The 15,380-nt window shown below is 46.7% G+C and overlaps 1 protein-coding gene across 1 annotated transcript in view; it reads right to left on the bottom strand.

Moving 5' to 3' along the window:
- Positions 1-13,083, bottom strand: part of SSH2 (slingshot protein phosphatase 2) — a 141,891-nt gene extending 128,808 nt beyond the window's left edge. Inside the window, exon 1 of the mRNA XM_056865375.1 lies at positions 12,831-13,083. Within this exon, the coding sequence (XP_056721353.1) occupies positions 12,831-12,893 (63 nt within the window). The 5' untranslated portion in view covers positions 12,894-13,083. The remainder of the gene's footprint in view (positions 1-12,830) is intronic.
- Between the last annotated feature and the right edge of the window lie 2,297 nt (positions 13,084-15,380).

A 15,380-nucleotide genomic window follows, 5' to 3' on the forward strand; every position in this document is an offset into this window, starting at 1 on the left:
AAGCATGGAATGTTGAGAGCAGCCAAGTAACAATTCTGCGAAGTGCGAAAAGGGAGAGAAAACACATGAAGCTGCTTTTTCTGAATCAGATCCTTGGTCCATCAAAGTCAGTATTGTCTGCTCAGACCGACAGCGGCTCTCCAGGGTCTCAGGCAGAGTTCTTTCACATCACCTACTTGCCTAGTCCCTTAACTTGAGATGCCGGGGATTGAACCTGGGACCTTCTGCACACCAAGCAGATGCTCTGCCTCTGAGCCAAGGCTCCTCTGAGCGCAGCCCTGACAGCAGAGACCCAGAGGAAGAGTTTTGCAAATCCCCCCCCCACCATGATACCTTGTAGCCCACCAACATATATTGCCAAACATTTATATAGCCCTTTACTGTGTTCAACCGATTGTTCAGTAATTTTTAGCACTGTAAAGTGGGTCAGGATTATCTTCACACTTTAGAGGGGGCTGAGAGAGAAATAGAGAGGGTGACCTTATCCTAGTGAGTTTGTGGGGGATACAAGATTTGAACCAAGTACTTCCCATTTCACAACACAGTCTCCCAAGTAGGGTGGGTCAAAGACATCCAAGTTCTCTGGAGCATGACTCTGAATAGAGATGTCAAGGCCTAAGAAGGGGGAACAGGAAAAGAAAGTTTGAAGTCTTCTTCAGTTTTTCCAATGGAAAGGTTTGGGAAATTTGAGGGTCCCGTGGCACAGAGTTGTAAGCTGCAGTACTGCAGTCCAAGCTCTGCTCACGACCTGAGTTCGATCCTGATGGTTTCAGGTAGCCGGCTCAAGGTTGACTGAGCCTGCCATCCTTACAAGGTCAGTAAAACGAATACCCAGCTTGCTGGGGGTAAAGGGAAGATGACTGGGGAAGGCACTGGCAAACCACCCCGTAAACATAGTCTGCCTAGTAAACTTCGTGATATGATGTCATCCCATGGGTCAGGAATAACCCGGGGCTTGCACAGAGGACTGCCTTTACCTTTTATGATATATTTCATCTTCTGAAACTAGTGAAATGTTTTAAGACAGGGATCCCCAACCTTTTTGAGCCTGCGGCTCCTTTGGAATTCCGATATCAACGTTGTAGGAGCAGACACAAAATGGCTGCCACAGCTTGCCTTCAGTCACACCGTGAGGATTCTTCTGATGTGGTGGCCGATGTTGCCAAAGCAACGTATTTAAAAATCTGCAGAGCAATCAAATCTCCAGTGCTCAATTAGAAGCCGTGTTGGGCAAAAGCCCCACCTGGCCCTGCCCAGAAGATGCTGGCAGGCACCAGGGCACCCTTGCGCACCACGTCGGGGGACCCTGTTTTAAGATCAGGTTTTACCCATTCAAAATGTTTAGCATGAAAATTTTTATTTTACAGCACAGATAGTAACTATTGAGTATAATGTGTACAAAGAGAGCCAAGGGTGGTTTAGTGGTTAAGGTGTCGGACTAGGAAAACCCAAGTTCGAATCCCCACCTGCACCATGGAAGCTTGCTGGGTGACCTTGGGCAAGCCACACACTCTCAGCCCTGACCCTAGCTAGTATTTGGATGGGAGACCTCCAAGGAATACCAGGGGTGTGACACAGAGGCAGCCAATGGCAAACCACCTCCAACCGCATTTTGCCTTGAAAACCCCACCAGGGGTTGACATAAGTCAGCTGTGACTTGACCACAAAAAAAAGACTAAGAACATACGCAATGTATTTTCAAGGATATATTTACAGCTTAAAAGTGAGTAATTCTGGCAACAATTAATAAGCTATAATGCATTCGATTAAAGAGTTCAGTGTTATAAAGTTTAACTTGATATCCAAATATGCTGCTAGCCTTATCGAGGCTGTATGAGATTATCTAGACAGAAACTAACTCTTGTTCACTACAAAGTTTTCTCATTTCAACTTTTATTATTTCCTACTTCTCAGATGGCAGAAATTTTATATTTGTTTATTTGTATATATTTATATATATTTACACACACAGAGGTAGTGAAGACTGCAGCAATCTGTAGCTTTCGTTCTCAAATTTGGATATATTTGCAGTTTTACTCATAGAAAACAAAGACATTCATACTTTAAATTCCATAAATATGCAAATAATATGATGCACTTGGTGTTGTTCAACCAGTAAAATAAGTTTAGATTGAATATACACTATTTACTTTTTTCAAGACCTCCCCCACCCTCCCAACCCCAATGAAAATACATTTCCCATGGCTTCAAAATTTCTGAGCCAGTGTGGTGCTGTGATCAGAGTGTCGGACTAGGACCTGGGAGAGCCAGGTTCAAATCCCCCCGCTGCCATGGAAGCTTGCTGGGTGACCTTGAGCAAGTCACATACACGCTACCAGGGTTGGCGTGAGGGTAAAATGTAAGAGAACGACACCAGCCATTTTGGTTCTCCACTGGGGAGGACGGTAGGGTATAAATAAAATAAATGAAAAACAAACATCCGTAGAAGTGAACATAGGTCTCCCCAGCAACGGAGCTCCCCAGCCCCATAAATACCATTCCAGATGTCAACATTGTGCATTCACTTCTTGAATAAATGTCAAAATGTTTTCCCAGCTCTTACTCAGCTACCTGCAAAACATAACCAGGCCGGCATCAGAACTGTTAGGTGGGTGCTTCACCCTCACTGAAGCCACCTTCACCTGATGGAAAGGTGAGGGTAAAAACTAGGTCTGACCGTAGCGCTCTGCAGGGTTGCCAGGTCACTCTTCACCACCAACTGGAGGTTTTGGGGGTGGAGCCTGAGGAGGGCGGGGTTTGGAGAGGGGAGGGACTTCAATGCCATAGAGTCCAATTGACAAAGCGGCCATTTTCTCCAGGGGAACTGATCTCTATTGGCTGGAGATCAGTTGTAATAGCAGGAGATCTTCAGCTAGTACCTATAGGTTGGCAACCTAGCCATTTTCTCCAGGGGAACTGATCTCTATCGGCTAGAGATCAGTTGTAATAGCAGGAGATCTTCAGCTAGTACCTAGAGGTTGGCAACCCTAGTGCTCTGGGCAGAGTGAGAATGGCAGTGGTCCCTCCGCCGGTCAGAGGGCACCCGATCTCGCCTCCCTCTGCAACCAGCCCTGAAAACAAAGACCCCCCCAACTGTGGTGACTCCTCATTTCACGGGCAGGAAAGCAGAACTGATGCCTGTGCTTCAAACTACAATGCCTTGATGGAGCTGAGGGACAGAAGGCAGGAATATGCATGTGAAAACCAGGAATGCAGCTTTCTCCTTTTCTGGGTCAGCTGCCTTCTCTGCCCTCTGGGAAACAATATGGTCTCTTACTGGAGCAAGCAAATGAGCGCCGACTGGAGGACCAGACACCCTGCCCAGCCCCACCCTCTTTCCGGGCTGCCTCCCCCACCCCCCCTCCGCAGGATGCACGCTCTCTCTGAAATGAAAAAAAGGGCTTTAAGCCCCACGTGATCATTTTAATAAACGCAGCCGAGAGAGGAAGGGGTTGCGGCCTCCGGTTCCCCTTCTGTGGTGCCGTCTTTACGGCAGGGGGAAGCGCAACGGGCTCCCTCTAACAGGAACACCATCAGGTCAGTGACGTGACAACAGCTGCAGGCTACAGATCGGGCGTCTTAAATCCAAGCGCTCCTACTTTGCTATTTCATCATTTACAGCCCTTTCTCCCTCTCAACAATTCAGGCCACATTGCCCTGGGATATCAGAAAACCGTATCTTCCTGCGTTGCAAAAACTCATGATGCAATCGTTGGGAAAGCCAGGGAGGGGGAAATGCAGACTACAGAACATTTCCACAAACGCACGTTCATTCGTCCACGGAAGCATCAAAACGTCAAGGCACTTCCCACAACAGATGGAAAAAACCAAGATGTGGCATCCGAGGCATTCACCAGATATCTGTCCAAATACTAGAGAAATCTGGGAGTTTTTCCCTCCACCCACGTTGAAATTCATAATCTGAAGTCTGTCTCTTAAACAAGGCTTCACATCCTACCTCGGAGGAAAACCAGGGTACAGGTGGAACAGAATGGTGGGGCGTACAAATCACAAACCAGCCATGAGACGGGAGACAGAAGCAGCAGTGGGGTTAGCAGAAATTACGTGAGTTAAAACCCCTTTTGGGTGCAGGTTCAGTGTGCAAAATGCCCTCCGGGTTCAAAGACCCCCACATGGGCCACGAGCTAGAGAACCTGCCTCTAGCAGAAAACAGAAAAGAACAATTTGCAAAAAGCTCGGTTCCCCCAAAGTCCTCAGACAGCCTAAACCAGTTAACTAGTTATGTGGTGACGACCACCTTTTAGAATAGGGTGTCATAGCCACTTCTCCGTTTTCTTCCAATTTATGACTGCGTTTTTTAAAAAAAAAGATACAGAAAAGAATAATTTTTAGAAGTCAGGCCTAGGCAGGCTAAAAAAAAAGTGTGCATCAGAGACCATCATCAAATTTCTGGTTGCCAGTTTATAAGCACAGCTCTGTGAATTCTTACCCTGTGGAAGCATTGATATTAGCACTGGCTGCAGAACCCCATCTTTCATGCCCTTTAAAAATAATACCCCTAATGGCTGCCAAAGTATGCCTGAAAAGGTTCAGCCAATGCCCACATGAGCCTCCAGGGCAAGAAGAGGAGGAGCTGAGGCTCAAGCTACACTAGGGTTGCCAACCCCCAGGTACTAGCAGAAGATCTCCTGCTATTACAACTGATCTCCAGCTGACAGAGATCAGTTCCTCTGGAGAAGATGGCTGCTTTGGCAACTGGACTCTAGAAGAAGAAGAGTTGGTTTTTATATGCCGACTTTCTCTACCACGTAAGGGAGACTCAAACCGGCTTAGAATCACCTTCCCTTCCCCTCCCCACAACAGACACCCTGTGAGATAGGTGGGGCTGAGAGAATGTGACTAGCTCAAGGTCACCCAGCTGGCTTCGTGTGTAGGAATGGGGAAACAAATCCAGTTCACCAGATTAACCTCCGCAGATCATGTGGAGGAGTGGGGAATCAAACCTGGTTCTCCAGATCAGAGTCCATCACTCCAAACCACTACACCATGCTAGCTATCTCTATGGCATGCATTGAAGTCCCTCCCCTCCCCAAACCCCAGGCTCTGCCCAAAAACCTCCCACTGGTGATGAAGAGGGACCTGGCAACCCTAAGCTACACACAACACCAGCAGATCTGTACCTCTCCCCCTCCTCGATGCATTTAAGAACAAAAGGGGCATACGGGTAAATGGGTGGGGGTGCTAACAGTGCTAACTCCCCACCTACAAATGTTCCCTCAGTTCGCTCCTATTAGGCCCACACTTTATACTTGACTGCTCAGAGGGCCCCCGAGAAGCCCCCAGAATATCTTCAGAATCCAAACCAAATTCAGCAGAGTGCTCACAGCAACTGGATTTCTACATCCCAGAATGCCCTGACGGAGTGGACCGCTGAAAACCAAGAGGTCACACGATATTAGATACCAACGAATGATGCGCACATGGGAGACAAAAGGCGATGAACACAACACATCCATCTTGAAGGCGGGCCTGCTCAAGCGGAATTCAATGGCCCTGCTAATAGGATCATCATCTCTCAGGAACGGCTCTGAAAGGAAAGCTAAAGGGGCACTTATGACCACAGCACTGTCTTGAGTGGGATCGGGTGATAACAGCTTTTGGAAGTGTGCCTTGCATTTCAGGATCATTACAGCACACTGGTTAAGAAAATGAGATGTGAGCCAGGACGGTCACGGCTTAAATCTCTCCTTAGCCACACAGTCACCAGGTGGCCACAGTCAAGCAATTCTCAAGCAATTCTCTCTCAGTCTCAGCATCCTGGTTGAATGCCGGATCAAGTTCAAGGTTCTGGTGCTTACTTTCAAAACCTTAAATGGTTTGGTACCTCCGGGATTTCCGCAGGGCCTGCAAGACAGAGCTATTCCACCAAGCCTATGGCTGAGGCCAGCTACGGTTGGTTTCCATCAATGCTGGCCTCCCTACCCTGCTCACCCACCCCTGGAATCATCCTATTTTGGGGGGATGTGGAATGCAGCAGGTTTTTCGCTGTGGCCATATTTCACATTAGTGGCTCCTCTTGGATGTAGGTTAGTGACTGTACAGGCTGATTTTTAACTCTGGTTTTAATTGTTTTCACATTTTTTTATATTATAATCTATTTTATGTGAGTCGTCCTGAGCCCGGTCTTGGCTGGGAAGGGCGGATTATAAATGTGATCATAAATTTGTATCTGCGGGACTGTCTCTCCCGATATACACCCCCCCCCCCCCCGAGAGCCTTACACTCTTCAGAGAACAATTTATTGGCGGTCCCTGGCCCCCTGACTGTCCAGCTGTCCTCAACCAGGGCCACGGCTTTTTTGGCTCCTGGCCCCAGCCTGGTGGAACTCTGCTGAATGAGACCTGAGCTCAATGAGACTTAACTGAGTTCCACAGGGCCTGTAAGGTGGAGATGTTCCACCAGGTATATGGTTGAGGCAGCAACACTGTATAAGCTAAAATAGATTATAAGACTCACATAAAATAGATTATAAGTCGCTGGCTTCCCCTATCCCTTACCCCTTAATGACTGAAATCAGATTAGCTCACTGACCTTCTGTGTATGACCCTGATGGCCTCTCCTCACCTTAGGAAAAACATTTACTGTGGAACGTAAAATTAGGTGACCTTCTAAATTGTACGTGTTTTAATCCTGTGTTTTAACTTATGTTTTAATTGTTGTGTGTGTATGTGTAAACTGAATAAAATAAATAAAATAAAATAAGCCTGCCTATCTGTGATTGCTGGCAATACTGGACTTTCTTATAGGGCTGTTCTAAGCACTACAGAGGCAACATACACAAAGCACTGAAAATGCATGATATCAATCATAAGGTCAAAAGTCAAAAAGGGGGAAAGGAACAGATCAGGATAAAGCTGTTTGGAAAGCAGTTAGATAGGGCTAAGAGGTCATCTATACCTATCAACCCCCAGGCAGAAGGTAGTAGGATACACAATGAAAGCATTCTTACTACCAAAGGGTGCCTAGTGAGTAAAGGCTTCCCAGTGGCTCAAGTGAGCAAGACAAGCTAGAGGCAACCTCAACCCCCTTAACGATGTTTCATGCTTATTATAAGTAGACCCTCGTTCAGCTGTCCTCTAACTTTAGCAACCCAAGGACCCTCATTCTGATTTTTTTCATGGATGTTTAAGCCCTCCCTTCCTCCCTCACCCACCAGACAGTCCCATTTTAAAGTGCACTGCAAGTCACATATGCACCATGGATGCTTATAATAAATGATAAATAATCATTTATTATATCTTATTCTGAACTGTGAAACAGAGTGTGGATCCTTAAATCCACAGATTGGGGTCATGAACAGACAAGACAGATATTTCTACATACCTTAGAAAAGTCCCAGGTTTGTAGAAAAATCTGAAATCTAAAAAATGCATTGAGGAGTTTAACCCCCACCACCAAACAATAGAAACAGCACCTGCAGCTTTAAGAAATGAAAGCCCTCTGAGATCTCAATGGCCATTTTGGTGGTTGTTAGGCAACCACAATAATATTGCCTTCAAGCCTTTTTTATTTATTTCAAGTTCATAAAAGGCAGGGGCCTTGCCATAAAAGGCAAGGGCTGTTTTGGCCTCCTAATCCACCCCTGCTTCTTTCCCCCTGCCTTGGAGGCAGGACTCATTGGGGTCAGGAGTTACAGCAACAACATGACTTACACCACTCACCCAGGCCCAGCATCAACCACTTAGCTACTCTAAGTAACAGGAGTCATCGCACAACTCATCTGGGTTACTCACTACTGTTCAATCTGTATGACTCACCCGGGGCCAGCAGTGCCTACCAGATAACTTGATGCCACACAACTCTTCTAGGTCCAGCAGCAGCCACCACACAACTCATACAACTTGGCATGGTCTAGCGATGATGATCACACAACTCACCTGGGTGACTTGCTACTGCATGACTTTTTAAAACTTGGCCCGACTTTCCCAGGGAAAGGCTGACAGGGGAGGGAAGAAAGGAAAGCTGAGAGCCAGTGCGGTGTAGTTGTTAGAATAGATTCAAACCCCCACTGTTCCAGGAAAGCCTGCTGGGTGACCTTGGGATAGTCACACTTTCAGCATAGCCTACCTCACCCGGTTGTTGTGAGGATAAAATGGAAAAGAGGTGAATGATGGATGCTGCATTGGGTCACTACTGGAGAGAAAAGCAGAGAATAAAGCTGAAGAATGTGGGACAGATAAAAGGTTGGTTGGTGGGTGGCAAGGACAGCAGGGCGATGGAAGGGGATAGGAGAGCTGCCAGGAGGAGTGAAATAGGAAATAGTGTTGGGGAGGGGGATCAGGGGGAAATGAAGTCCCCTCTCAAGTTCTTGCAAGATTCCCCACTTGTTATACCTAATTCTGAACCAGCACCTACAGTGTGGATCAATAATTACACACAATGGGGCCAGAAACAAATAGGGGGAGATTTTTCTATAAACCCAAGAGAATTCCCACGTTTGCAGAATAACCTGAAATCTAAAAACAAAAATCATATTCTGTGGGGTTAACCCCTTGTATAATAGAAATTCTGTAGCTTTATGAAATAAATACCCACTAAGATATCACGAACCAGCTTCTGAGATCTTGGTGGCCATTTTGAGAAGTTTCCAGCAACCACAACAATATTGCCAAACCTTCCAAGTCTTTGTTTCTGTCAGTCATGGGAGAGGCGGGTAAGAAACTGAAAAAAGGTAAAAGATAGAAGAGAGGGAAGGAAGCATGGAAAGGGGAGAGGAGAACCTGAAATTGGGGCAGAAAGAGGTAGTTAGGTTGGTGGAGAGAAGAAAAAGGGGGCGGCTGTCTGGGGCAGGGAAGGGAGGCTGAAAACGGCAGAGCGAACAGAAGTAGATGGATGGGAGGAACAGAAGGAAGCAGGGAAGCAGGACAGGCTATGTGTTTGCTGGGGGAAAGAAAGAGGAAATAGTGTGGGGGGAAAGGATACAGGGGGAAACTAAGATGCCCCCTGTGGGTCTTCACAGGTCCCCCCATTCGCCTTATCTCAAAACACTACAGGGAGAACAACATCAGCCACACTTTAAAAGCAGTTTAAAAAAATGGTTGTGTTGTCTGTACCCGTCTTGACTCAAGTTCAAATCAATTTCACCCCATGGCTAAAAGGAACTTTGTGATGGAGAGGGCAAGACATTTAGCTACTGGTCAATAACTTCTCAGTTGAGGCCAGTCAAACAGTAGTGGGAAGGGGTCTGGAAGACTCCCATAGGCCACTTATGCATGGGAGGTTTTGCCTTGGATTTGCCGCTTTCTAGATGCACATTTTCCCCATCCAAATTCCCAAAACTCTGCATGGGGGCTCATTTTTGAGTTTTGAGAATTCAGATGGGAAAAATGTGCATCTAGAGAGCGGCAAATCCAAGGCAAACCCTCCCATGCATAATTGGCCATAGAAACAGAAAAAGCCAGCACCACAAAACCTGAACTTCCACAACTGGCTCTTACTGTCTATGGATGTTTTGTGACAAAGTCCTTTGCAATGGAAAACAGAGTGAAAAATCTGTTCAATTTCATAATTCAAGTAAGGATGACAACTGCATTAGGACCCTACCTCCTTGGTGCCCTTTGGCCAATTAAGAGTTCCTACTGGATCCCAGCAACCAATCAGTAAGTTCTGGCTAGTGCTCTAAGGCCAGTGCACATGGGCGTGCACTCTTCAAAATATGGGGAAAGCTGATTCCATCCCCTCTCCCCACCCCCCCACCCCCCCGGTGGCAGAGAGTCCCCATCATCATTTCTAGAAATCTGAGAGGGCTCCATTTTTGCATTACCCAGATGGGCATGAGAAGGGCTCACTGCCCTTACAAAGGGCTCGCAGAACCTCTGGAGTACACTTATGGACCCTAGCTTAAGAAGTGCTGCATTTACCAGTCCATCTCAGAGCTTCTCTCAAAAGCACCACCACATCACCCCCAGCAGCATTAAGAAGCAGGCCTGACATGCTGATCTGTGACAGTGCCCTTCTTTTACAAGCATCTGAGCCAAGCAGGACTCTGAAAAGCGGCATAGAAATATTTTAAATAAATATGCACAGAGGACCCTTCGTCTAACGTCCCCAAAGGACCCTGCAGACAGGCAGGTGAAAAATGGAATCCTTAAAATTCAAAACAGATCGAAGGTCATCATACGTTTTTTTTAATGAGAAGATGCAGGGACAACTTGAGGACATTTTAAAAGCTCAAACCTACTGAAGTGTTCATTCTACTGAATAAATAATACCACTGATTAAGAAACTACACAATCTACAATTTTAGATGCATTTTTGGCTGTGCCCAGAGTAAATTTTCTCACAGCCTGAGATGGCAACCCTATGCCTTTTTACTTAAACTGAGTTGTTCGCAGTAATAATGCATGGGTGAAAATATGTGCTACCCTATATATGTTAAGACCTTCCAAGAAAGCCCTAATCAAGGGACACATGAACACTCCCCAGCCTTCTAAAGTGAGATGGGTGGCTACAAGAAAAAGGGTTCTCTTGATGGTGGCCCCTCATTGTGGGGCTCACTTCCTAAGGAAACTAGTCACACTCTAAGTTGTAGGAAACTGGTGAAAACCTGGCTTTTTAAAATGCCTATAATGTGTGCAGTGCCAATCACAAAATGCTGATAGGCTCTAAGCCAAGCATCCTACTAAAACTGTGGCAACTGTTTCTGAGTGGGAACTCATAGAATCATAGAGTTGGAAGGAGCCATACAGGCCATCTAGTCCAACCCCCTGCTTTATGCAGGATCAGCCTAGAGCATCCCTGACAAGTGCTTGTCCAGCCTCTGCTTGAAGACTGCCAGTGAGAGGGAGCTCACCACCTCCCTAGGTAGCTGATTCCACTGTTGAACTACTCTTACTATAAATTTTTCCCCTAATATCCATCTGGTACCTTTCCGCCCACAATTTAAACCCATTATTGCGAGTCCTATCCTCTGCTACCAACAGGAGCAGCTCCCTGCCCTCCTCTAAGTGACAGCCCTTCAAATACTTCAAGAGAGCAATCATGTCCCCCCTCAACCTCCTCTTCTCCTGACTAAACATTCCCAAGTCCCTCAGCCTTTCCTCAAAGGGCTTGGTCTCCAGGCCCCTGATCATCCTCGCCGCTCTCCTCTGCACCCACTCGATTCTGTCCACATCTCAATTCTGTCCACATCTAGCTCAAAGGTGCTTCCTTCTTAGTGATACCTCCTACTCCCAGGTGATAGAAGAAAGCCAAGACTAGCTCTTTGTTTTCCGTTTCCAAGGGAAGTAAAGGACTTACTTTCTGTTCGGCCACAGGGAGAGGCTGCCAAACCCAGAGGCATAAGAAAGTGAGGGCACATGGCAGTCATGAAGTGACTTGGGATATGCTTAGCACTTTGCTAGTCAATTGACAGGGAGTGACCAAAAGCTCTTTTTTTCCTGGTCCATTCAAGACCTTTTAAATTTTAGCCTACGGCAAAACAGTTGCACCTAGAAAAGTCTGTGCTTGCCTCTTCCATGCAAGCAGTGGATCCAACTGGGATTCTTTATTGACTCCACCTACCTCATTCCTGTTGCTATCAGAGAGCTTTTTTTTAAACCACACCTTTGAGGAGTATACAATAGCTGCTTTTTTTTGGCCATCAAGTCACAGTTGACTTATGGTGACTGTAGGGTTTTTTACTTAAGCTTATTGTAAACTCTAAAGTACATGGGCAATAATCATGGAAGGTTAAAAGTGTCAGACTAGTATCTGGGAAACCCAGGCTAAAATCCCCACTCGTGCCATGAAAGCTCACTGGGTGACCTTGGGCCAGTCACATACTCTCAGCCTAACCTATCTCACAGGGTGGTTGAGGAGAATAATGTATGTTGCTTTGGGTCCCCATTGGGGAGAAAGTTAGGGTTTTAAGCAAGTAACTGAATAAATAATAAAATTCTTTAAAATAAACAATTTATTATGGAAAAACACATATCAGATATTGTATTGTAAATGTATTGTATACAAATATTGTATTGTAAACATTGTAACTATGTTACTAATAACTCTGCTAGCAACAAAAACAAGCGGATTGATTCTCAAGTTTGCATCCACAAGATTCTTCATACATTCTTCTCAGCCATTTACATTAATTGTACTCACTCTATAGAGCCACATACCCTAAACATTAAAAAAAAAATTCACTACTATATTTAACAATAAAAACCTCTCCTGAGACTTCATAACAAAAGTCCCCTCTGCTCCAGCCATTGCACTAACAGTCTGTCACCTTTCAACTGTCATCCTCCTTCTCCCTCCCTCAGGATTCTAAAAGGGGGCTCTCTTCCTAGTTGTAAGGCTAGCCATTTAACCCTTGCCACAGCAGCTGTACTCTTTTTTGTGCCAAAATAAGCACACATCAGGGCCAGATCAAAATATATTTCCGCAAGATACATACAGAGGAACAGATAATTGGGAGATCATCAAATTACACCATTAAAAAGAAAAGGAAATCATAATTATGCAAGAAAATGGACGAAGCTACAATTTTAAAAAATCTTTGGGAAAACAGAGGAAATCCCCCCCGACCCATTCTTTTAATTGTTAATTAAATAGAGAGAAAAATACACATATTCAGGCTGTAATATCACACAGACCCTAACCTCGTGGCGGGGGAGAGAAGAAAGGGGAGGAATGAATGAATGAATGAACTGTTTCCTGCAGCTGTCAATGCAGGCCCGGAGAAAGGCACTTGGACGGTAGGGGAGGGGGGACAAAATGCTGAGGAGAAAAAAAGGGGGGAGGCGGTCGCGAGAGGAGCAGCGCATGCGCACAAGCGCGGGCCGGAATCCGGAGCGCCCGTGCGCTTTCTCCTCACGGCAGACACTCACCGAGGCGCAGGGGCTGGAGGTGGCGCTGGGGGTAGGCGACCGCTGCACCGTCACCAGAGCCATCGGGGCGCGGCGGGGCCTCCCCAGCCGGCCTGCCGGGAACCTTTACTCCATGGCGGGGGTCGCGGAGCGGGCGGAGGGGAAGAGAGGGAGGGGGGGGGATGGCGGCAGAGAGCGTCAACGGCGGCAGCTCCTCTCCCACCAACGGTCTCTCGCCGACTGAGGCGCGTCGGGGTTGGGCCGGCCGGGCACAATGAGGCGCGTGCGCGCCTGCGCCACCTGTCACCGGCGGGCCCCGCCCCCAGATACTGCTCCCGCAGTATTTTAACCCTTGCGCGACCGCCTTGAAGTTACAAGCCTCCCCGCGCTCTTTCCCTAGTTATGCTTTCAAAAGTGGGGCGCTAACGATCGCCCTGTTTGTATTTTGTTTTTATCATCTGGCGAAGAGCTTGCAGCTTTTTTTTTTTTAAAAAGCAGCAGGTAAGGAATTCCGCAGACGGCACCTCTTTGCACAATTGCTTTCTGGAACTCGCTGCCACAGGATATTGGCACCTGCAGCAGTTTTCTGAAGCGGCAGCTAAACAAATTGTTCGAACCCATAGTGATGGCCACTAGCTTAGTGGGTTTCCAAAGGTGATTTGATAAATTCATGGAGGAAGAGACCTCCGTTGGTGGCGGTTAGCCTTGTTGCCTGAATGGAACCTCCATGTTTGGAGGCAGTGTACCTCCAAAAGCCAGTTGCTGGAAGACAGCAACAAGGGGAGGCCTTTCTGGGGCCCCACCATGGGCCTTTTGAGCTATCTGCTTGGCCAGTGTGGAAGAAACAAGATGTGGGACAAGACAAATCATCAGTCTGACCCAGCAGGGCTCTTCTTTAGGTGAAGTTTCCCTGCCTGTTGTTTGTGGCTGGTGCTGTGTCCAGAATCCTTGGCATGCTTATGGCATCACTGCAGCCAAGGAGAACCTCATCTGTCCCCCAACTGTAAAAAGTTTAGGAGCCTTGTCAGGGCTGGATTAACCACTGCAGAAATTTCCCATTGCCGGATTTACCATGGACCATATGGTGCAAAGTTGCAAATGGTGCAGCTGAACCATGGTCCACAAATAGGGCCCCCCACAATAAATGAAAAAATTATATAAATACAGTAATTCACAAAACAAAACATCACAATTTTTACTCTTATCCTTTAAAAAAACAAGGATAGAGAAGAAGTGGGAACTGAGAATAATCACACTAGGCTCTCTTTCTCTATATATATTTTTTAAATTATTAAATAATTTAATATTATTTTACATATATATGGGGGCACCAACACCTTTTAAGTGCTTAGGGCCTCTAAAGGTCTTAATTCGGCCCTGAGCCTTGTGTGGAAAAAGAAAAAATCGGCAGTCCTAAACACAAACCTACTTGTGAGCTGGAATCTCCAGATCCTTAGAGATACCGAGAAGGTAGACATTTCCCAAGCACCGCAGAGAAGGGAGCAGCAACTGGTGGTGACTTTTCCCCTTCTTTCCATTCTAGAGGAACCCGCTTGTGGACTCCAGGACTTCCTGTTGAATGTGTGACTGCAGTATGCTGTACAAAACACAGGAATGATATAGCTCTCTCCCAGAGGGTTTCACCGTCTCTGTTGGTAGAATAAACCCTGGCAGGGGCTAAGCAATGACAGAATCAGTTACACCATGGGGGCAGATGGCAGCTGTCTTTTTTTTTTTTTTTTTACATCTGTGCCCCAAAAGGTATTGGCCTCCTTTCCCCCTGGCTGTTCTCCTGTGCCTTTGGCAGCAGCCCCAGACAGAGCAGATGAAACTTCAGGGCATGGAGATGGACCGATGGTCAAAGTTTTAAATTTCTATGGAATGGACTGCTGTTGAAGAAGAAGAGTTGGTTTTTATATGCTTTCTCTTCCACTTAAGGAAGAATCAAACTGGCTCACAATCACCTTCCCTTCCTCTCCCCACAACAGACACCCTGTGAGGTTCGTGGGGCTGAGAGAGTGTAATTAGCCCAAGGTCACCCAGCTGGCTTCATTTGCAGGAGTGGGGAAACCACCCCGGTTCACCAGATTAGGGTCCGCCGCTCATGTGGAGGAGTGGGGAATCAAACCCGGTTCTCCATATCAGAGTCCACCGCTCTAAACCACTACTCTTAACCACTACACCACGCTGGCTCTCACAGGTGCAGGAAAAGCAGGCCCATGTGCTGGCAATTCCTTGGATCTTTTTATGAGCCTATTGGCTCCGACCAAGGTCAGTCTAGCCTGGCAATGATGGCCAGTCAAGCGCAGGCAGAGAGCATGAAGGCAGATCTGCTCTGTTGTTTGTCCCCACAGTGTCTGCTACTCAAAGATACACTGTCTCTGAACATGGAGGTTCTATTTGGCAAGTATGGCACGTAGTCATAGATTGGCCGCTCATCCACAAATGCATTCCCAACGGCCCCCTAGTGGACAAAGGGAGGACCAACAACAACACAGTGTAGTTGGCTAGGAATGCTACCCTTGGCAAGTGGAAACCTTATTTTTTTTAACCTAAATAATTACCCCCAAA

The sequence above is a fragment of the Euleptes europaea genome, chromosome 19, assembly GCF_029931775.1.
Source record: "Euleptes europaea isolate rEulEur1 chromosome 19, rEulEur1.hap1, whole genome shotgun sequence".
NCBI lineage: Eukaryota > Metazoa > Chordata > Lepidosauria > Squamata > Sphaerodactylidae > Euleptes > Euleptes europaea.